Raw genomic sequence first — 25,153 nt, 5'->3', positions numbered from 1 at the left:
TGAAATTTGATTGTTTGAACTGGTACCTGTTTGAACTGGTACTTGTTTTAACTGATTGTTTGAACTGATTGTTTGGATTATGATTGTTTGAACTGGTACCTGTTGGAACTGGTACTTGTTTGAACTGATTGTTTGAAATCTGATTGTTTAAACTGGTACCTGTTTGACTCGTACATGTTTGAACTGATTGTCTGAATTGATTGTTCGAACTGATTGTTTGAAATCTGATTGTTTGAACTGGTTTGAATGGAATTGTTTCAACTGAAAATAATAAAACTGAACTGGGGATTTATCAAAGCATATGTATCTCTAGAAACTAGGAAGGATCAGTAGCTCAACTTCAACAAAAAATACCTCAAAATACAGTTTTTGGTAGCAGCGAGCTCCAAATTAAAAAAAAGGGAGAAAAATGACAAAAAAAATATGAAAAAAAATATATCGCACCATTCAGCTTAAGGTGGTGTGGCTTTTTTTTGAAGGCGTAGTTGTCTTTGGAACACAAAAGATTCTTAATCTTTCAATTTTTGCATACGGAAAGCGTTCTTAATGCCTATCTATTCTTGCAATACAATTCTCGCGTGACTACTGGATTTTTAACAAGTACCAAAAGTTATAGAAAATACTCTTTATTTACCATTTGCGTTACTAAACTTCGGCAAATCCATAAAATAGCTAAAAACTAATCCGAAAAATCGATATCGATACATCGAATATCGAAAGAAAAATATCGATATATCGATTAATCAAAATATCAACTAATACTATTGTTAAGCTTGATTAATTAGTTTTGCTTGTATATTTTCACGGTTCAACGTGGAAACACTGACGAAAATGTGCTATTGCCCTAAGATCTTCACAATTTTAAGGCAACGAAAAATAATCTTAGAAAATCCTTAGAAAAATGGCCAAAGATTAAATAAATTTATTGATTAATTTACCAATTGAATAATCCGATTTGTCATTAACCACTCACTTAAATTCCCGGCCAAATTAGCTTTCACTTATAAAAAACCTTGGAATTACCCTTTTTTGCCATTTTTGACGCAGTTCCACACCACGTATGGCACCCTTGGCATCACGTTTTGCATTCTTCTGCCATGCTTGGCACTCGTTCCCTGTTTTACCTAAGTTTTAAAGTGGACAACCCCTCGTCACTCCTATCTGTAGCTATTTTCTTATGCTTCGTCTAACAGAAACTTTTAGAATAAAAAGTTTTATGGCTTTTTGGAAAGATTAGGGAAAGGAGGCCAAATTCCCCATAAATACATCACTTAAGCTTTAGGTCTTGTTATTCAACATGTCAAGCGTGTTTAGTGTATTTATGGAGAAATAAAGTTTTAATACACTTTGAAAAGAAGAAAAAACGCAATTAGTTAGTGTTTACACAGCATGAAAGACGCATCTAATTTTCTTTGTTTCCTAGCATACAAGCAGTTCGTGATAGCAAATCATGCATAGTGCAATAGCGCTGCGTAATTAAACAGGGATATGGCTTCAATATATTATATGTTTATTTTCATTTCCCCGAGGTTGCTTCGTATGGAAAGAGCTACCATCTAAACTTCAAAGGAGGGATGGAGGCTTATTCAGTCCGAAATTAAAAATTCTAGTCCCATTTTAAAGACCCAAAGAATGGGAGGGTAACCAGTTACCTCCCGCGCTCTTCTTAGCTACCTACCCCTCTCCACAACCCCCAAATGCATCTGATAAGAATTTCAAGATATTCATTATGTTCAAAATAGCATAAGGTTCAAGAGCTATGCCTCTGGGGTTGACATGACCCCCCCCCCCCCCCAGATGTGGATGGAAATTGCATTTTCAAATAATTAGAAAGTATAATCGCTGAGGTTCAACTCCCTATCCAGAAAAATATAAAGTTTCGTATTTTTTTCTGAGAAAGTTATTCACTGATGTATGTTTATTTTTTTGATTTTCTTTTACTTTCCCGGGGATAATGGTATGCAACCAGAGAACTTACAGGAAAGTTCTGATCTGAACGAGAAATAAAAGTTCTAGTTTTTTAGCTGTACAAAAATTATGAAATCAGCTTTTTCTTGCCATTTTGTGGAACAGGGCCCCCAATTTAGCCGGAAGAGGGGCAAAATTCCATGAAGGGAAAATAGTGATATAACCATCAATTTAGAGGCGACAGTATACTATCTCTTCAGCTTCCCAGTTTCTGAAGCCATTGTGCAACGCAATGACACATTCGTTCATAAGCGCACATGCAGCTCATAAAAAATAAAAGGTTAATATGGTTATATTTTATATTATACTATATTTTTATTATATTTAAACTAGCAAGGACATCAAAATGAAAACATATTTTGCCCCCTGGCTCCATCTTAAATGGAGCTTTCATTTAAAAGTTAGACTTTCACTTAGTAAACTTATTTGTTTCATTTGAGGCTTTCCAAAATTACTTAGTGTTGAATATTTGCTCATCAGCTATTAGTGAGGAGGATCAAGGGATCTTCTGTGGGTCGAGGGAGGTGTGTGAAGCCTTGAACAAAATTTTTGCGCCCAGATTTTCTTAGTCTCTTAAAGTAGTCGTTCAGATAAAAAGAATGAGGAATAATAAGGGAAGAGCTCCTTAACAGCTCTTTTCTTGTTGTAGATATAATTTAAGTTTACGATCAAAGATCAGACTCAAATCCTTTTTCATTGAAAAGAGAATGTTCAGAGCATTCCATTAAAAAAAAAAAAAAAAAAAAAAAAAAAACGAAGAACTCTCCTTGAGCGCCGTCGAAATCAAAACCTTATATATTCATCTTTTAAGTTTCACGCCTCCCTTTTCCCAAAATAATAATCTGGAAAGTGTACTATTACAGGGATAATTATCATTCTCGAAGTATTAATGTAGGAACAGTAAATTTAAAAAAATTAAGGATTAAGCGGAAGTGAGAGGGATTGGTGGCCCTCCTGATATTTAAGAGACCTCTAGATTAAACAGTTCGTAGTAAAAAGCTGAAAGTAAGGAGCAATACATATCAATATTAATAGAAACTCAAAGACAAAGTTTGAATTGTAGTATGCATCAACACAATGTGTTGTTTATGCAAATTCAAAGTATCCAAAATTTAATAGTATCAGGAGATGGGCACCATCCCCTCAATCCCCCTATGGCCTCAAGAGTCAATTAGATTTCACTGAGAGCAAAACATACTTCAGACCGTTTTTTTTAATTTTTCTAACATCAAAAGACTTGGTACGGCACAATCTTTCAGCTGTTTATGAATCAGTAGGCAACATTTCTAAATTTCAGTCTATTCTTATATGTCTAGTGTGCAGTGAATATTTGTCTATATTTCCTTTCTTTTATTCTTTTCAAATGTAAAATTTGAAAAATAGATCAAAATAAATCATTTTGTAAAAATAAATCATTTCGGTCATATTGATTCATAAATCATCAATTTGCTATTAAAAAGTTTCATCTATCATCAGCTTTTTATACCCTTGAACATATTAGAATATATAGGAAAAGGGTACTTATCGTTTAGCTGGAACACACGCGATAAGAACCGCATATAGAATCTCAAAGATCCTAATGAAAAACAGGTTTCCTCTGCCTAGTGAGGTATTGCTCACTCCGTGAAAAATATCTAAGCTTTAGTTTTTTGGGGTTGAAGGGGACGAAAAAGGTGCCTAGGTTAGGTTAGGTTACGTATTTAATATATACTATGCTTTACCCCCCCCCCCTAATGTGAAAATATATAGCCCAAATGTGTTTCTAAACTATTATATTTTGATCGTATTTTGCTTTATTGCATTAGCATTAACTAAGCTTCACTTCTTGCATGTGTTCCAGCTAACTGATAAGTACCCGGAAAAGAAATAAAAAAAGTTTCCTTTCGAAGCAGGACTCAAAGAGGTGAAGGCCCTCTTTTGTTTCTAGTAATTTGTGTAGCCTATGTTTAATGCTTGAATTATTACATGGCTGTATCTCAGCTTAGATTTTACCCCCAGACTTAACCTTTTATGAAAAACTTATTTGTAGACCACGGTTTTTAATTAATCTCTAATAAGGCCAAGAGGTAACAGAAACAAACCTGCATAGTAGTGATATCATTAACATCTCTCGCTCTTATCCTTGAAGAAGCACTCAAGTCAGCTATCTCATTGCTAATATTCCTCCTAATCCCATTTTCCATTCTCCTCTTTCCCTCCATACGTTGTTTATCCCTCTGATAATAAACACCAGCAAATATAAGAACGTTAAGGACTAAAAGAGAACAACCAATTGCTATGGTGACGCTAAGAGCAGTTGAATACGTCGTAAGACCATCATCGGCTCTCTCTGTTCCGTTGCTTAGTGAGTTAAGCCCCTGGAAAATATTGAAAAAGAATAAATACTTGATGTCCTGCATATAGTGTTGCAATCCAATTTAAAATAGAGTATTGGACCAAAAATACTGTCAAATAGATCAAACCAATCAGAAAATTCGTCAGGCTTATAGATGGCAGGAACCTGTCACACAATTACAAAAAAATTGAAACTTTCAAATCGTCTAAATAATTTCCCTCTTCTTTCTATCTGTACCAGTCCTAATATTTTTGTCACCTTTTTGCGTTTTTATTGACCTAATACTAGTTCTATTATTGACCTAAGACTAGTTTTATTTGTTTTTTATCTCTTTGACGTATTATTACTATGTATTACGTTATATATGCAGATATATATTTGAAATTGTTTTTTAAGCTCTTGGACTTTTTTTTTTTTTTTTTGCCCCGAAATATGAATTCATTAGATCTACATGGGTTTTAGCTAGTTTTTTTTTCTAATATCTTATTTTATTTTCAATATTTTATTTATATAAATATATTTTTATATATTTATTTTAAAATATTTTCAATAATTAATTTCTTATTTTATTTTATCAAACAGTTCGTGGTAACGAACTGTAAGTAAGGAGCGACCCGGCTCAATGGTAACCGAAACTCTAGAAAACGGGTTATTGATACCAATAGATATATCAAAAGAATCAGATTTCAATGCTGATTTCAAATATATAACTTTTATCAAGTTTAGTGCTACCCATCAAAAGTTACGCGCCTGAGAAAATTTGGCTGATTTTCGAAAAAAGGGGGAAAGACCCTCTAAAATAAATAGAACCTTAATGAAAATCACACCATCATATTCAGCATATCAGAGAACCCTACTGTAGAGGTTTCAAGTTCCTATCTACAAAAATGTGGACTTTTACATTTTTTGCCAGAAGAAAGATCACGGATGCGTGTTTATTTGTGTTTGTTTGTTTGTTTTTTTTTCCCCCAGGGGTGATCGTATCGACCCAGTGGTCCTAGAATCTCGTGGGAGGTCTCATTGGAACGGAAATTAAAAGTTCTAGTGCCCTTTTAAAGTGACCAAAAAATATCGAGGGCAACTAGGCCCCCTCCCACGCTTATTTTTTTCCCAAAGTCACCCGATCAAAATTTTGAGATAGCCATTTTGTTCAGCATGGTCGAAAATATGATAAATATGTCTTTTAGGATGACTTAATCCCCCGAAGTTCCCAGAGGGAGGGCTAAAAGTTATGAACTTTACCCAATGTTAACATATAGTATTGGTTATTGGGAAGTATACAGAAGTTTTCAGGAGGTTTTTTTTCTGGTTGTGGTTGGTATGGGTGGGTCGGTGGTTATGTTTGAGGATCTCTTCATGAAGGAAGTTTTCATGGGGGAAGGGAAATTGCCATGAAGGGGGCGCCGGACTTGCCAGCATTATTTATTGGTTATTGGGAAGTATACAACCATTTTCAGGAAGGATTTTTTCTGGAGGGGGGGGGGGGGGCTAGAGGAGGGGATTACTCTGGAGAAACTTTACGGAGAGGATGTGTCCTTGGGGGAAGGGAAATTGCTATGAAGGGGGCGCCGGACTTCCAAGCATTATTTAAGAAACGATCAGAAATTAAATAAAAAAAAACAAGTTTTTTCAACTGAAATGTTAGAAGGAATATTAAAACTTAAAACAAACAGAAATTATAACGTATGTGAGGGGGTTCTTCCCCAAGTCAATACCTCACTCTTTAAGCTACAGTTTTTTTTTATTGCTTTAAAAAGAGCTATCTATTCTAATTAAAAGGCCTTTGTGATTCAGGGGTTTCTGAATCAAAATTTTTTTTAACTTTTAACTTAACGAGCGTGGTATTGAATAAGGGGAGAACCCCTTCATATAAGTAATAACATATACGTAATAAAAAAAAACAATAAAAAAACAAGCGATACGGCTCAATAGTAATCGAAACTTTTAAAAACGAAATTTTGATGTCAATAAATGTATCAAAAGAATGTGTTTATAATGCTGATTCTAAATATATAAATTTTATTAAGTTTAGTATTACTCATCACAGGCTACGAGCCTGAGACAATGTACTCGATGTTATAAAGAGGGGGGAAAGATCCCCTACAAGTGAAAGAATTTTAATGAAAATCACACCGTCAGGTTCAGCGTATCAGAAAACCCTATTACATAGGTTTCAAGCTCATATCTGCAAAAATCTGCAACTTTGTATTTTTTGCCAGAAGAAAAATATACGAATATAGAAGTTAGTTACGTAAGTTAATTTGTAAAGACATCCATTTAGCAAAAGAAAAGTAAAATTTTTATACAAATAAAAGCTGCATTAACTAAAAAAAGATCATAAATTAAATAAAAAAAACAAGTTTTTTTAACTGAAAGTAAGCAGTGTCATTAAAACTTAAAACGAACAGAAATTATTCCGTATATGAAAGGGGCAGTCCCCTCCTCAATGCCTCACTCTTTACGCTAAAGTTTGACTCTGTCTCACAACTTATTTTTTTAAACAATAAAAAACTTTAGCGTAAAGAGCGAGGCGTTGAGGAGGGGACAGCCCCTTTCATATACTAAATAATTTCTCTTCGTTTTAAGTTTTAATGTCGCTCCTTACTTTCAGTTTAAAAAACTTGTTTTTTTTATTTAATTTACAAAAGGGCTTACAAAGGTAGCCATGCTAGCTTACTAACATAAAATGCAAGTTTAAGAGCTAGCTTGATATTATTCATTTTATAACTATTATTTATTAATAACCTCCGTGGGGGGGGGAGGATAATAAGCTAACTTTGAAAGGGCACAACTCAATTGGCGTGATGTTTTAGATGGCTGTCCATGTAAAATATTGTATTTTTGGGATATGCAACCAAAGTTCTAAGCATTGAAAGCTAGAATAAATTAGTAATAACAGTTTTCAGCCTAAGCATAATTAATAGATTAACTTAATTTCAAAATAATTTATTTACCATTAAAAATCCTGGCTGCGGTGGCACCAATTGGATGTAGACATTTGCCCTTAAATTTTCTAATAGTTCTCTTGGATTTTTCAACATGTATTTTAATTTTTGGTGTTTTTATCGAAAATTCCTTTTCTAGGGATTTTCATTAACAAAAAGTAAGAAGCAAAACATTACAAAAATTAAAGAATCGCTATGCTTTTTGTATATTCTTGATGTTCTAAGAGAAGTGGGCTGAAAACCTTATCCCTTTTCCTTTAGGAATCTCTTGTGTTCTAATACTTAGTGAGTTCAAGTCCTAAACAAAATTGATTAAAGTAACCAAATACGAATTATACCGTCCTTAGATACAAGCTCATTCTTCTTTCGCTTACTTTTTTCTATATGATTTTGCTTTTCTCTCTATAGAAAGTTTATCCAGAGCTTGAATATCACTTCCAGTACTTTTTCCAATGAAAGAGGTTTTTTTGCTGATAAAAAAGAAAATAAAAACCAATGAAGCTTCTCTGGGTGGCTAATCTTTTCTTCTTTTTTTGTGTCTTAGAGTTAGAATGTCCGAATTATTTCATCATAGTTTGGGGTCAACTATTTTTTTGGTAACTAGTCGACAGTTTTAGAAGAATGTGCCTTAATTAAAAAAAGGTTAAAATCCCTTAGTTTTCTTCTATGCCCTTTTATGGCTCCTCAAAACTAGGGAAAAAGTAGAGATAAGAGCTTGTAAACGCAGTTAATTTATAGTAAAGAAAAAAACACGAATAAAAAATGTACCATTATATATTAATTCAAATATAATAGTCAGTATCATAGTAGCTGCATCCAATTTTACAATTCCTTTCTGGAGTTATGTAAGACATAATTATGAACGATATTTTCCTTTCCAACTCTTACCAAATAGTTGTTGAGCTTCTTATCAAATTTTAAACCAAAACCAAACTTCGTAGCCAAAATATACTGACCATATCACAGATACCCTTTGATTTGTGTCCTTTCGAAATCAGCTTTTTATCCCCCCCCCCCCCAACTGAGTTGATTAATAAATAAGAATATTAGAGGAATAAAATTAGCAAAGTGATTTTTTTTTCTTTCTTTATTTTATAAGCTTAAATTGTGCTCCCTAGCATGGCTAGCTTGGTGACACTTCTATAAAACTCAATAGTATAGTATATTTGACACACAAAAAACCCTAGGGCTACAGCCACAAAACAAGAGAGCAACATATAAATAAAATTTACGGATTCAATTTAAACTTTTGATCAAAACTAATAAAGCACAGAAAACCATTCAAAATCACGAATACAAACAAACAAACAAAGTCATCACTTAACACCCTCACGGTGGGTTATACCCACAGGAATAACCCGAACCGGATTCTTAGTACAAATAAAACACCCATTTCCCAACAATTTTGCCACCCAAGGCTCATCCCCCTCATCCACTTCAAAAATTTAATTTCTCGAATCCCGTAACCCTTTACTCTTCCCCAGACAATGCAACAAGTTTTCTACCCACTCTCAACACATCGTGCAACTGTAAGTACCACTTTTCATTCTAATCCTTCCCAAATATCTTCTTATTATCCCAAGTGGTTTGAAATTAATAGAGGACAAGATATTAAAAAGATCTGTAAACGCAAGTCCCATTCTGGAGCCAAGGCCAGATGGGTCAAATTTTTATTCTAGAGCCGAAAAAATGAAAAAAAAATAATAAAACAGTTCAATAGCTTGAGAAGAACTAAAAAACAACAATTTGACATCAGAAGATAATATTTGACATATATATATATATATATATATATATATATATATATATATATATATATATATATATATATATATATATATATATATATATATATATATATATATATATATATATATATATATATATATATATATATATATATATATATATATCAAAATATTACATTAACTATATATGATAAATTTCAAAAAGCTTTGCTTTAAAGATTCAACCTTGTTACTAAGACATTATTAAACACTTTTCCTTGGCTGAAAAGTCTGAAATAATTTTCCCATTCTTTGTTTTCCATTCCAATTTATTTGATGGACAATTCACTTCAAGACTACTCAAGGCCTGAAATTTGCTCCTGGCTATTGTTTAACTTGTCTTATTCCCTTTTTCCATTCGTGTGAGGGAACACGAATGCAATTTCTTATTGAGAGCTGTGAAGTACACTTTGAAGTTTCTGGAATTTCAGAGGGGGTGTTCAAATTGCAAATGTTTCTGGTATTGAGAGGAGAAAGTGAAAAAAGAAAAATCACATCGATTCCTACTTTATATTATACATTTTAGTTCTTTCAATAAAGGAAGGGAATCCTAACTAGAGCTTTGTGGAAGAAGTTAATTAGGGTTCCAAAATTAAAATTTCTAAGATTAGAGGTGCGAGCAAGGGCTGTTTTGTGCTTAATTTAGATTTAAAAATTTGGCTTGTATATTTTAATGCAAGTGAGATTAAGAGTTCCTTATAACTTGATAACTTGAGAAGCTACTCACATCCATTTTAATGGTGAAATTTTTGTCAGGATTGACGGTCGAACCTGCTTGGCTCAAAGTTGCCACGTCTTGGGATTTTTCTAAAGATCTTGAGACTTCAGCCCTCAGTTTGGGGTCTTGGGAAAAGTGGATATTTTAAACAGTATCGACAAACTTAATACAAAAAAATATTGTAATTAAACTTATGTTTTAATTCTTAGCATTTTTAGGAAATAATTGCGCCAAGTGCTTGTGAGTCGCGCAATGTGGAAATGTGTGACTGCTCCTTCGAAGTTTGCTAAGAATAGTAGAGCAAGTGCTACTTTAAAATCTATCTCAGGTGGTTGAGAATGGTAGATGCTAGATGATGCATGGTTTGTTCATGTAATGAATAGGCAGAGTCATTCCTAGGGTTGTAGGCACCAGGGGAAACTTTTATGGGACAATTAATTGTCCCAGCCGTCCCCCTCTAGTTTGAACTACTCTGTGCAAAGAAGAAACAAGAAATTCGTATAACATAGCAAGACAAATGAGGAGTTGCTCAGAATGGGTGGCCCATCGAATTTTTGAAAGTGGATCTTGGTAGCTTATATTGTTGACTTCCCAATAACAGCATGGCCTTGGCTCTCTCTTGGTCAGCTTGGTCTATCTTGGCCTCTCTTGGGAGCTTGGGTTTGATGTATGCTTCGAGACATTTCTTCTAATGTTAAAATTTTTCAGATTTTGATGCAGAATGAAAATCAGGTAGATGTAGATGTATGTAGATGTAGAATACGTGCTCCTTTAAGCTGTAAATCTGTTAATTTATGGTGGTTTTGAATTAATCTTCCTAATAATAAAAAAAATCTGATATTAATTAGAACTAGTTAAGATTCTTTTTCGGTAGTTAAACATAGGTTTCGCTATGTACACCTAAATATTAATACGGCTACTCAACAATAAACAATTCAGATATAACTTCTAGTGACTTTGACGGAATAAAAAAAATTCCCCTTAGTGCTCAGTCTATGTACTTTTTATTTTTTAATTCTTTTTTTCAATATTTTTTTTTTCAATTAAAAAAATTTAACTTTTTACTTCTTTTTTTACCTCTTTTTACTTCTTTTTTGTTCGAATCCCTGCACTGACCAAATTGATTAATTTACTTTTTCAAATGTTCCTCTCTTTTTTAAGGTTTTATAATTTGTTGTGTGGTTTTGCAAGCATTAATTAAAAGGGCAAATTGTTGCTTTTCTATTCAGCCTTCATGTAATTATTTCAAACATGGTTAAAACTTCCCCACTAATATGGGAAATACTAGGATAATTTTCTACCTAATATTAGTCAAAAATTGGCAAAAATCCTGTAATTGGATTGCTTTTAAGTCGCTTTGACAATTGCCTTAATTTTGGACGTAAACGATCTTTATAATGATTTCCTAAAAAGGGAGAAAGGATTACCAACTGGAATTTGTTCAAGAAATCCTAAAAGTTTTGTGGAAAGAAAAGTCTCTATGATAAACTTAAAGGTTTTCATTCAGGCTGAAAATCCCCTTATTCTTTAAGGAAATTAGATCAGCATAAATTTCCAAATGGAAGTAAGGAGTGAAATCGAAACTTAAACTGAACAGAAATTATTGTTCATGTAACTGGACTACCCCTCCCCAGCCCCCTCTTTACGCTAAAGTTTTGTACTGGTTTAATGACATTTATCGTTGACATTTATCGATAAATGTCATTAATGACATTTATCGACATTAGTTTTGTGCAGTCGTCCTTAAAGAATTGTAAAAAAAATTCAGACTTTAGTCAATCAAAAATTTATGATTGGCTGAAAAATTCTGTGAAATTTCTGATCCAAATTACTGCGAGCTAAACATCAGTATTAGCAAAATTTCAAGGTGAGCGGGCCTTTAGTGACCAATTATATACTGAGGGCCAGTATGGCCTCTGAGGCTGGGAAGCTATATGAATACCTTGATAGCTGTCAGAATTTTTGCTCGATATCCTTTTGGCTCTGTTCAGGCAAAAAATTTCTGTTTTACGGAACAAAACGCCGAAATTCTATATTTTCCTTTGGTATGATGTTTTTTATTACTTAAAAAGGTCACTAGAACTTAAAATTGTTATTCGAATGAACCCTCTTTCATAAATCTACGACAATTGGTTCGGCACGATCAGCAAAGAGACAAAAAAACACTTCATTCTTCTCTAGAAAAACAAAAAAAAAACATATTTTGTAGATACTAGTTTTAGGGTTTTCATACATGTTGAATCTATTACATATCTTTAATCTAATCTCACCGTTTTCGGGTGGAGGGAGGCGTAAACCATGTTCCAAATAATCATAAAAATTATTAATATGCTCACAGATTTTTTCAATTTTGCCATTTTTTGGCAAAATTTAGAATCTGCATATATCGGCTATTTGTTATTAATAATTGATTTTATTGTTGCATATATTGCAATCACAAACTCGTTTTTTAGTTTTGATTTGACAAGGGTCGTTCTTTACTTACTAAAAGTTGTTTGATACAAGGTTCTTTTACTGTGAAGGAGATCAGAAATCCCTCCTTCAATCCCTGATTGTTTAGACTTAAGTTTATTATTCCAATAACAATGCGTTGAGAATAACAGTGACCCGGAAGAGGCGCATCCCTTCAAAATTTACCACAAAAAGGGAGAGGGAATCAAAAAGGAATTTTGAAACACCAAAAACGAATTTTGAGGCTATTATATGTACAGTTTTCAAGGGGGACTTGGAACAAACCTTTTTAATAAAGATGTTCCCCCCTCAAATCTCTCCCTTTTGTGCAGATAAGCTTATGAATGTTCAAGTTCATTAATTAAACAGAATCACAAAATTGTCAAATTAATGAACTACAGTGAGGTTAACCCGTATGTGGGTTATACTTTTACACTCAACAATAGATAAATAAGTCCAAATTTTACACTTAAAATATTTCTGCAATAAGAGGGGAGCTATCACCCCACAGTACCCATATTACAGGCTTAGTCCAACAATATTCCTCGTAATGAAGGAAGATTAGGGATTTAATTATTCCCCATCCCGATCCCCTCCATATTTAACTCAAGAATGCCACTCTGCTGTGACTCAGTTTCTATTGCTAAGTAAAAAGGCTACTAAAATTATCATAAAAACCGACTTTTTCTATATAAACGATGGATGAATGAATTTTATTAATAATCCGTCTTATAATCAACAGAGAACAAATAGAAAATCAAAACAAATACAATAACTACCAACACTGAAAACTGAACTTAAAAAATTGTCTCAGATGGTGGACCCACTCGTGGATCGAAAGCTAATTTAACTGATAGGTCAGAATGGCCTTCTCAGTTGCACCCAAAAGCTATACAACACCATATTAAACCATCAATATGATGATTTCTAACAGAAGATGGCACTTGTAGTCAAGGCCGCACCCAGGATTTTTCTTCGGAGGGGGTTTTACTCAAAAATAATTTCGGGGGGGGGGGGGGGTGAAGGGGGGTTTACACAAGAAAACCTCAAAAAACGCAAACAAATTTGTTTATATCCATTTTTGCTACGCTTTTACGAGTCAGACAAACATTTCGGGGGGGGGGGGGGGGTCAAAAACCCAACCCCCCTTCTCTGGGTACGGCCTTGCTTGTAGTAGATACCGTGCATACTTTAAACAGACTGTCCCAGGGGCGTAGCTCCAGCATTTTTATTGAGGAGGCAAAAAAGTTCCACATCCAGAGAGTCAAGGGGCATGGGCTATATAATAACTATATTAGTGGATAATTCCAAACGGGAGACGCCTTCCAAACGGAAGACGCATAGGTAGTATTATTTTTTCTTTTAAAATTCTTGCCTTTTCTACTGTTATTGATTCGAATAGAAAATATTTCACTGAGTACGAGGTATCATATATTAAAAAAAAAACCTTTAAGGCCTTATAATAAGCTTTTACAGCATGTGCCACTAAAAAATTATGGCCAGGCCACCAGCTGATTCATAGGTTTTATTATTTGAGTTCAAAGAGTTGGTTTGTATATTAAAAGTACTGTTGTTGGCTTTCTGTGTTTTCTTTTGTTATTCCACAGAGTGTTATATATAAATTAATATTACCTTATATCTCAAAAATAATTTTATATTCCCTATTAATATGGTGTTAAGTAGTTTAAGATTAAAATTAGTCGAGCTTCTTCTTTTCTAACGTTACTTTTCTAATGTTTTCTAACTTTTCTAACAGTACTTTTCTAACGTTACAATGTTTATGATTGTAGTGTCTTAAATTCTTAAAGCAGCTACAGCTATTGGCCAAGAAAATAAGAGAAGATAACAAGAAGAAAAAAGCAATTTTTTTTTTTGAAAAAAAAATCAATTTTTTCTGTTATACCCACCAAATAGAAGAAAAAACAACAACATTTTCTTCAATGCTTTGAAGTACTTTTGAAATTTTCTAGAAGCCTTTATAATTTGTAAAGTGATCATATGATGAGCGGATAACACATTGAAACATATACAAAAGCAATATGCTGAAGCAATTCAATAAGGGTTGGGGAGAGCTCCTGAATGTTGTTCTGACTGGTTTCAATTTTAACTTTGACAATAGTAAACTCAAAATGAAAACTTAGATCTTGGCTATTGTTTAACTCAGCTATTTTCCCACAGAATATAGTATAGAAATATATGCCACTCATTGCTCTTAGTTTGCTTATAAATTTCTAGAGGTCTTGAATTAATTGCAGGTGTATCTTATGATTAGATCAGGAAAATAATCTATGCTGAAATAGTTCAGAATAGCTTGGAGACGGGAGAGTTCCCGGAATATTTTTTTTTTTGAATGGCTCCCGGATTTTTTGAATGGCTCCGGTTTCTCGTTTGACAATAGAAGAATTAGGCAATTTATTTCAACAACGCTCTAAGCATGAATTTAGATCTTAACTTTTGTTTAAATAGGCTAATTTTTCCAGCAAATAGAAAACAGACCATATTTTATTTAGTGTCTTGAATTCTTTTTAATATTTCAGAGGGCCTTCAAAAATTGTCAACGTATCTTATAGAGAGCAGCAAATGGATCTAAACTAAGCTGAAACAGTTCAGTAAATTGAACAATAGGGGGGAGCTTCCCTAAAGGCTTTTTCGGTAGAATCTTAGTTTCGATTTGACGATAACTGGATTAAAAAATATATATCAAGTCCGTTCAAAGTAATTAATTTTGATCTTGGCTGTTGAGTAGCTTGCTCATTTTTCCCAAATAGAAACAAATTAATTAATTTTTCAATTGCATTTGAAAATGTCCCAGGATCTTGAAAACTGTAATTGTATCTTATGATGGGAGCAGGAAATGATTTTAAGCACATAACCAAACTCAAATAGTTCACAAACGTACCATTAGGGTGAAGGTGGCCTTCCCAAATGACTTATCTGGCTGGCTTTATTTTTAATTTGACAACAAAATATTTAAAAAATTTACATCAAAATTACTTAAGATCTGAACTTGAATTTTGTCTGTTGTTTAACTTGACTATTTTCCTTCCAACTAGGGAAAAAACTATAATTTTTTATTCAGTTTTTCTGTTCACTTCATAATTTCTGGAATTATCAAAAATGTATCTTATGACAAGAATAGGAAATGACCAGAAAAATCATCTTTCTGCTGGTTTCTCAGAAGTGTTTTTGTTTCCTTTAACAGAGAATGTAATTTTGAGTCAAAGGTTTACTACGGAAGTAATTAAACACTTCAAAAGTGATGTTCTTATATAATATATATATTTATAATATAATATATATTATATATTATATAATGATATATATAATATATATATATATATATATATATATACATATATATATATAAATATATATTTCTTATATATTCCAAAGTTTTGTTTCAACAAAGTTCAATAAGGAATATTTGAAATATATTGAGCAGGTGGACAGTGATCTTAAAGAAAAAACACTACTAATTGTCACAAAAATCAAACAGTTCTCGTTAAAGCTTCTCGTTAACAGTTTTCGGTAAGTTTCTAGCAGTTCAAGTTTTTTAGTGCTTTAAAGAAGCTTCGTGTTTCAATACATCGATGTTCTTTGATCTCGTAGTTGTTCTTAAATAACTTTATCGAACTTAAGTCGAACTGTAGTATAAAGATTGGGGGCTTGATGAGAGGACAGCCTACTTCATGCACGGAAGAATTTCTGATCATTAAAAGTTTTAATGCTGCTCCTTACTTTCAGTTAAAAAAACTTTTTATTTTTTTATTTAATAAAAAAATTAACTTAAGTTAATTTTATTTTATTAACTTAAGTCGAACTTTAGTATAAAGATTGGGGGCTTGATGAGAGGACACCCTACTTCATGCACGGAAGAATTTCTGATCATTAAAAGTTTTAATGCTGCTCCTTACTTTCAGTTGAAAAAACTTTATTTTTTTATTTAATAAAAATATTAACTAAAGCCTTAAGTTAAATTTATTTAATTAACTTAAGTCGAACTTTAGTATAAATATTGGTGTCTTGGTGAGAGGACAAAATACTTCATGCACGGAAGAATTTCTGATCATTAAAAGTTTTAATGCTGCTCCTTACTTTCAGTTGAAAAAACTTAATTTTTTTATTTAATAAAAATATTAACTTAAGCCTTAAGTTAATTTTATTTAATTAACTTAAGTCGGACTTTAGTAAAAATATTGAGGGCTTGATGAGAGGATAGCCTACTTCATGCCCGGAAGAATTTCTGATCATTAAAAGTTTTAATGCTGCTCCTTACTTTCAGTTGAAAAAACTTTATTTTTTTATTTAATAAAAAAATTAACTTAAGACTTAAGTTAATTTTATTTAATTAACTTAAGTCGAACTTTAGTATAAAGATTGGGGGCTTGATGAGAGGACACCCTACTTCATGCAAGGAAGAATTTCTGATCATTAAAAGTTTTAATGCTGCTCCTTACTTTCAGTTAAAAAAACATTTTATTTTTTTATTTAATAAAAAAATTAACTTAAGACTTAAGTTAATTTTATTTAATTAACTTAAGTCGAACTTTAGTATAAATATTGGGGGCTTGATGAGAGGACATCCTACTTCATGCACGGAAGAATTTCTGATCATTAAAAGTTTTAATGCTGCTCCTTACTTTCAGTTGAAAAAACTTAATTTTTTTATTTAATAAAAATATTAACTTAAGCCTTAAGTTAATTTTATTTAATTAACTTAAGTCGAACTTTAGTATAAAGATTGGGGGCTTGGTGAGAGGACAAACTACTTCATGCACGGAAGAATTTCTGATCATTAAAAGTTTTAATGCTGCTCCTTATTTTCAGTTGAAAAAACTTTATTTTTTTATTTAATAAAAATTTTAACTTAAGACTTAAGTTAATTTTATTTAATTAACTTAAGTCGAACTTTAGTATAAAGATTGGGGGCTTGATGAGAGGACAGCCTACTTCATAACCGGAAGAATTTCTGATCATTAAAAGTTTTAATGCTGCTCGTTACTTTCAGTTGAAAAAACTTTATTTTTTTATTTAATAAAAATATTAACTTAAGACTTAAGTTAATTTTATTTAATTAACTTAAGTAGAACTTTAGTATAAAGATTGGGGGCTTGGTGAGAGGACAGCCTACTTCATGCACGGAAGAATTTCTGATCATTAAAAGTTTTAATGCTGCTCCTTACTTTCAGTTGAAAAAACTTTATTTTTTTATTTAATAAAAATATTAACTTAAGACTTAAGTTAATTTTATTTAATTAAGTTAAGTCGAACTTTAGTATAAAGATTGGGGGCTTGATGAGAAGACAGCCTACTTCATGCACGGAAGAATTTCTGATCATTAAAAGTTTTAATGCTGCTCCTTACTTTCAGTTAAAAAAACTTTTAATTTTTTTATTTAATAAAAAAATTAACTTAAGACTTAAGTTAATTTTATTTAATTAACTTAAGTCGAACTTTAGTATAAAGATTGGAAGCTTGATGAGAGGACAGCCTACTTCATGCACGGAAGAATTTCTGATCATTAAAAGTTTTAATGCTGCTCCTTACTTTCAGTTAAAAAAAACTTTTTATTTTTTTTATTTAATAAGAAAATTAACTTAAGACTTAAGTTAATTTTATTTAATTAACTTAAGTCGAACTTTAGTATAAAGATTGGGGGCTTGATGAGAGGACAGCCTACTTCATGCACGGAAGAATTTCTGATCATTAAAAGTTTTAATGCTGCTCCTTACTTTCAGTTGAAAAAACTTTATTTTTTTATTTAATAAAAATAGTAACTTAAGACTTAAGTTAATTTTATTTAATTAACTTAAGTCGAACTTTAGTATAAAGATTGGAGGCTTGATGAGAGGACAGCCTACTTCATGCACGGAAGAATTTCTGATCATTAAAAGTTTTAATGCTGCTGTTTACTTTCAGTAAAAAAACTTTTTATTTTTTTATTTAATAAAAAAATTAACTTAAGACTTAAGTTAATTTTATTTAATTAACTTAAGTCGAACTTTAGTATAAAGATTGGGGGCTTGATGAGAGGACATCCTACTTCATGCACGGAAGAATTTCTGATCATTAAAAGTTTTAATGCTGCTCCTTACTTTCAGTTGAAAAAACTTTATTTTTTTATTTAATAAAAATATTAACTTAAGCCTTAAGTTAATTTTATTTAATTAACTTAAGTCGAACTTTAGTATAAATATTGGGGGCTTGGTGAGAGGACAAAATACTTCATGCATGGAAGAATTTCTGATCATTAAAAGTTTTAATGCTGCTCCTTACATTCAGTTGAAAAAACTTTATTTTTTTATTTAATAAAAATATTAACTTAAGCCTTAAGTTAATTTTATTTAATTAACTTAAGTCAAACTTTAGTATAAATATTGGGGGCTGGATGAGAGGATAGCCTACTTCATGCCCGGAAGAATTTCTGATCATTAAAATTTTTAATGCTGCTCCTTACTTTCAGTTGAAAAAACTTTATTTTTTTATTTAATAAAAAAATTAACTTAAGACTTAAGTTAATTTTATTTAATTAAATTAAGTCGAACTTTAGTATAAAGATTGGGGGCTTGATGAGAGGACATCCTACTTCATGCACGGAAGAATTTCTGATCATTAAAAGTTTTAATGCTGCTCCTTACTTTCATTTGAAAAAACTTTATTTTTTTATTTAAAAAAATATTAACTTAAGACTTAAGATAATTTTATTTAATTAACTTAAGTCGAACTTTAGTATAAAGATTGGGGGCTTGATAAGAGGACAGCCTACTTCATGCACGGAAGAATTTCTGATCATTAAAAGTTTTAATGCTGCTCCTTACTTTCAGTTGAAAAAACTTTATTTTTTTATTTAATAAAAATATTAACTTAAGACTTAAGTTAATTTTATTTAATTAACTTAAGTCGAACTTTAGTATAAAGATTGGGGACTTGATGAGAGGACAGCCTACTTAATGCACGGAAGAATTTCTGATCATTAAAAGTTTTAATGCTGCTCCTTACTTTCAGTTGAAAAAACTTTATTTTTTTATTTAATAAAAATATTAACTTAAGACTTAAGTTAATTTTATTTAATTAACTTAAGTCGAACTTTAGTATAAAGATTGGGGGCTTGATGAGAGGACAGCCTACTTCATGCACGGAAGAATTTCTCATCATTAAAAGTTTTAATGCTGCTCCTTACTTTCAGTTGAAAAAACTTTACTGTTTTATTTAATAGTATTGAAAGTTACCTTTACTTGACAAAGCGATTCTTTACTTGAAAAGTTACCTTTATGTGACAAAGTGATATCTGAAGGACAATTTATATTATTAAGTTAGACCTTTAATAGTAAGTTGTGGGGGATTTTGAACTAGCCAGAAGGAACTATGTGTATACTTTTAATATTACCACTACAGTTACTATGACTAAGGACACTAAGGGTAATAAGGTGAAACTTTTAGTGAACGTTTATGAGGAATTCCAATTAAACGAAAAAACTGTATGCATGTTGGTTTTCAAAACAGCATATAAGTAATATCATAGGCAAAATCATTCTATAATTGCCATAAATATCATTGAAGCTTTTAAAGGAGCTAATTCGATTCAAAATTAAAATTTATGGTGCCCTTTTTAAGAGTAAAAAGAGATTGGAGGGCAAGCAGCCCTTCTCTCAAGTCCATTCATTTTTCAAACGCATCCAGTCAAAATTTTGGTACCGCCATTTTGTTCAGCTCAGTAGAACGGTCAATCAACTATGTCTTTAGGGATATTGGGCATGCCCACTCACACAATTACGCAACTAAACCATTGTGCTTTTAAACTAAATGAAAAGGCATTGTGTTTATAGTTACCAATAAGACACCTCAGCAATACATCGAGAACGACTAGGGGTATTAAGTTGAAACTGTTGGAGCTACCGCTATTACTACTTCTACTCTTAATATTTAAATGAATAAAAAGATTGTAAGAGTATCCAGGCTGTCAAAGAGCGTAGATAGAATCTTTTGGGAATTATATTCAGTTTTTTTTCAGGACAGCTTCAAAACTTATAAAATTAAATTAAAAAATACTGTTTGTGTTAGGATTAAAAATCGTTAAAAAAGTTTCTCCAAGATACAATTAGCAACCAAAACTATGGATTCTTATAAAAAAATCCTAAAAGAAATAAAAATTAAAAATTCGAAAAAACAATGACAATAAAAAAGAACAGAAATTAATTTAAAAAAAAATTTCCCCAAAACAAGTTTTTCATAGAAAAGTCAAGAACACCATTAAGCCAAATGGAGCAGAAATAGAGTCAAATAATCTACCAAGCGTGAAACTACCACAAATCAGCATCGATAAATAAATAAAACCGAAAACGAACAGAAATTACCATAAATATCCCAGTCAAACTCAAACCAAGCAAACTTAATATGAGTAGGGATGCCACCCTCCCATACTTTCTGAAAACCAGAACTTAATTTACACTTTACTTAAAATAAAATACATTTTAAATGTTGTCACTTTTTTAACTCTAATAAATACAAAATTATAAAGACTTTATGGAATAAATATCAGCATATTTATGTTAAACTGTCAATCCATTATTTTTTTTCCAGTAAAGTGCAAATTACATTCTGACCTTCAGAAAGCATGGGGAGTGTCTGTCCCACCCATAGGCAAAGCTATTACAAAGAGAAATGTACTTGAAACAAAGATAAATCCTACAAACAATGAAATGTTTGAATACATGGTATCATTTCTGAGCAATTTTTTATACAATACTCTCAAAAATCAAATTAACATTGAGTTTTTCCTACAATTTTCTTGGAATTGGGATAAAAGGAAATGAACTTACGCAAACAAATATAAGAAGTCACTATCAGGCTAAGAAGCAAAAAATTAGAATTATGGTTAATATCATTGTTTCATATTTTTGTACTTAAATATTTCTAGTCAACTTTTTCTTATTTGAAAAATATCTAGGAACAAAATGTTAAGAAATAGTTTTTTTCTTAACTTTTATGGAAGATTCTTCTGATTCTTCAATTAATAGATACTCTTTTCAGAGGTAAGGTCGTCATCGAGCTTTGCCCCTGTTTTTCTTACAAATAGGAGACAAAAAAGAATTATAGAAAATATTTACACTTGGCTGCAATAATGAAGATAAAGAAGGCTATCATCAGCTGCAAGGTTGCCATGATGATGAGACTCCGACAGATATGTTGGGCATCACTGCAAGGAGGCACGGATCCAGGAGAACCTAGTCCTTTGGGGTCCTTACTAGAAACTGGGGTAACCTTAACTAAAGTATTACTTAACTAAACGCTCAAATACAAGGGTATAAAAAAGGGTATCAAATACAACCTTATAAAGTTGGTGGAGCACATCTTTAAAATTTCAGTAACTAGTTCTTTCACCTAGTTCTATTCAAATCCTAAGCCTAGTGTCGGTTGGTCTTGCAACCCTCTGCTCAAAATCGATGGCAATGAAAAGCTTAGTAAGTGGCTCGGACGACCAACCTCTTTTAACCCCAAAACCTTTGCCTATCACTGGACCAAAAGTCAACCATGGTTTGAGTCTCCTTGACCAAGGTAGCCTCCTTATTGCCACCTGGAATTTTTTGACATTTAATTATCCCGGAGCAGAGTCTTTATTGGCAATAGAGCCTTGATCACGATAGAAGCCTGCCAGACGAAACAACCCGGTCGAATCAAGGGGATCCGATGGGATGATTTTGTGAGTAATGATAGGCTCCTTGCCCTTACTCGCGAAATTTCATTTTCAACACAAATTGCACAGCGAACTTATAAATGGCTGAGGCATCTCTTTCAGATGCCACTGACAGCCCCTGCTGTCAGTTTATATCTGTCATTATATTATTAATATCTGTCATTATATCGTCCTATATTTGATGAGCTAAGGAATTTTTTACAACACTGAAGAAAGAAGTTTTTATCAAGCTCATTTTTTTAATCAAACAGAAACAAGCAAATATTTCCAGATTAGTTTACCTATATTTTGTCAAAAACTAAATGATTTTTGACATCCCCCTATTTACCTAAGGCTGGGTTAAATTAATACAAATCGTTACGATGTTTAAAGCTCTAGGAAAAATATGCTTAACCGCCAAAAATGAGATGTTACATTTCAATCCCTTGACTACCTGTCAAGGTCCCTGGTCAGGTCAAGGTCCCTGTCAAGGTCAACCTGAGTAAGCTAAAATGTCTCAGTCGTTTAGTACCTTTAAAAAATATAATTTGATGTCTAGGCATGTCCTTTCGTCTTCTTTTTCTTGTAAATTATTATATTTATTTTTTCGTTCTATTTGTTTTACTTATTTATCTATTATTTTTTGTTTTAATACCCTCTGGGGGGGATGTCTCTTGGGTATGTTGTAGATGTTTGTTTGTAATATTTACTAAACATAGCACCTAGCTTGAGCTTGGTTTGCGGCGGGTTATGAGCTGTAGGCAACACATGCCGGATTCTAGGTTGTAAACCGTAGTAATTATATATTAACTGCAGCAAGTTATTTAAAGTTAACATCTAGTTGGTATGGTTGTGAAGTAATTAAGGGCTTATTAAACTTACAGGGGTACAATCTTTATAAGTTTCAATTGTATGCATCACTTGGAGCTTCACTTAAGATGGCTGTTAACTTTTATGGTTTTTGCTCCCATGAAAACCTTAAAAATCTTGATTGCAGTTAAAGCCTAACCCTGTATAATTATTAAACGTCAGATTTGAAATTCAAGACATGGCAATGTAAGCTAGAAACTGGTAAAAAAAAACAAATCAAAGGCAGGTCAAAGATTTCTGCAAACAAGTTTTCAAGTAATGCCTTTTACCGAAAAGTAGTTGTATGGGCTTGTGTTGAATTGGTTTGATTTTAATTGTGTTAAACAGGGATTGCGTGTCACAGGGTTGAATTTAATGGACTTGAGTTGAACGAGGTCGAATTTTGCACAGTTTATGAATGCGGTTCAGTTTAATGGTGCTGATTTAAATGAGGGTCTAGTTACATGAGGGCAGATTTTCAAAGGTTTTAATTAAATGGAGTTCCAACCTCCATAGGTTGAGTTAGACAGGGGCTGGGTTGAATGGTAAGGAGTTAAATGGGGTTTGAGTTTATAACCCGGTGGACGAAGACTACTTACTTTGCTAATTATTCCGTCTGATTGTTGAAGCTTTGTGGATTCGAGTACTCCAGCCGGATCACCGTAAGTTGTACTAACAGGAGGTTGGAGAGGTTGAATAGTAGTTGGTATCGTGGGATAATATGAAGGTATTATTCGTACTCTTCCTCCATATGTTGAAACATCATCATAATCATCAAATACGTGATGACTTCTGACAACATCTAAGAAAGAAAGATCTCAAAATAAACTTAGTTTGCAATACAAAGTTGCTTATTTTTTGTTGAGAAAGAGTTAATGAAAAGAAATAGGGTATATTACTTTTTTTAGAGCTATAAAAATAATCTACCTTTCAATTTAAAAAAGTATTTTTTTTCAATATAGACTTTTTATTTGAGATGAAAAATACCTATGCTCTACCATTTTGTACCTAGACATCACCTTAATCGTCACTTTAATATCTTAAATTTTGTAATTTGGTTTTATGAGGAGACAAAAGCCACATAAGAAAATTTATGTCAGTTTCATAAGAGACTCGCAATTTAACGATAAAAAAGGGGAAAGAGTGATGCCCGGTAGTGTAAAAAACATAATACAAGCCAACTTTATGCTTCCTCCCTTAATATAAACAAACACAAAATTGAACTAGTAGATTGAAGTTATCAACTATTACCTTTACAATATTTTTGAATAAACAAGCATCATTGAAATTTTGCTAATAATTTTTAATTGTATCCAATAAATTACATTAACGATAAAGTGCACTATGCTATAAAATTTGGCATAAAAAAGAAATTGCTAAAAAAAAGCATGTGTAATGCAGAATTAGAATCAGATAGGCAAGTTTCGTGAACCGTTAATGCTGGTTCTGAACATGGTATTTATGAAGTACTTCCCAGACCTGTTATCATTTTCTGTAGGAAAATAGACCGGTCTCCCCCAGTTGTACTGAGCTTACAGTTGTGCTGTGTACTGAGCTTACAATTATTTAAATTAAAATTACCACAGTGTTTCATAAAACAGTTTTTCAAAAATCATAGAGAAGCCAGGTCGGATTATCCAAACTTTTTTAAATGCAAGCCATAATTTCCATAAAAGCATAATAACACTCAAGCCTATCAGGGGATTTAAGATTGAGAAGGGTTAGCCGCCCTCTTATTTGTTGTACCTGTTATTTGTAAGCCTTTATTAGCATCATTGCTTTGTTTTGTTGCTGGGTCGTTTTTGGTGCTCTGAAAAATATAAAACACAGTCCTTGAAACTTAAACCATTTCCATTAAAGTACCAAGGATACTGTAGCCTTCACAGAGCTTAAGGGGGGTGGTCATCCCACTCTAACTTGTGATAAATTCGAGGTAAAATTGCACGCGGAAAAAAACATCGTACTTTCTTGTGCGCCAGTATTGGATTTGCTTTTTTATTCGATAAGCCAGCAGGTGCCTTCAAGCAATTAAATAAGAAGAGCGAGTTTTTTTCAACTAAAAGTAAGAAGCACCATTAAAACTTAAAACGAATAGAAATTATTCTGTATATGAAGGGGTTAACCCCCTCCCCTCCTCAATAGGTCACTCTTCACGCTAAATTTTGACCGATTGTCTGTTTCAAAGAGTTCGTGGTAACAAACTGTAAGTATGGACAGCAACCCGGCGACCCGGCTCAATAGTAACCTAAGCTCTTAAAAACGGAATTTTGATGCCAATAGATACATCACAAGAATCATAGTTTTATGCTGATTTCAAATATATAAGTTTCATCAAGTTTAGTCTTACCCATTAAAAGTTACGATCCTGGGAAAATTTTCCTTAATTTCGAAAAAAGAGGGAAACACCCCCTAAAAATCATAGAATCA

At 32.2% G+C, this 25,153-nt stretch overlaps 1 protein-coding gene across 1 annotated transcript in view; it reads right to left on the bottom strand.

Moving 5' to 3' along the window:
• LOC148941216 (neuroligin-1-like) overlaps positions 1 to 25,153 on the bottom strand; it is a 284,000-nt gene that overhangs the window by 21,818 nt on the left and 237,029 nt on the right. Inside the window, exons 8-9 of the mRNA XM_089104121.1 lie at positions 23,326 to 23,528; positions 4,050 to 4,325 (exon numbers count right to left, since the gene is read on the bottom strand). Of these exons, the coding sequence (XP_088960247.1) occupies positions 4,050 to 4,325; positions 23,326 to 23,528 (479 nt within the window). The remainder of the gene's footprint in view (positions 1 to 4,049; positions 4,326 to 23,325; positions 23,529 to 25,153) is intronic.

This window comes from Artemia sp. Qi Xiang Cuo, chromosome 18 (genome assembly GCF_049724085.1).
Source record: "Artemia sp. Qi Xiang Cuo chromosome 18, ASM4972408v1, whole genome shotgun sequence".
NCBI classification, from domain to species: Eukaryota; Metazoa; Arthropoda; class Branchiopoda; order Anostraca; family Artemiidae; genus Artemia; species Artemia sp. Qi Xiang Cuo.
This window is presented reverse-complemented; position numbering and strand designations above follow the sequence as displayed.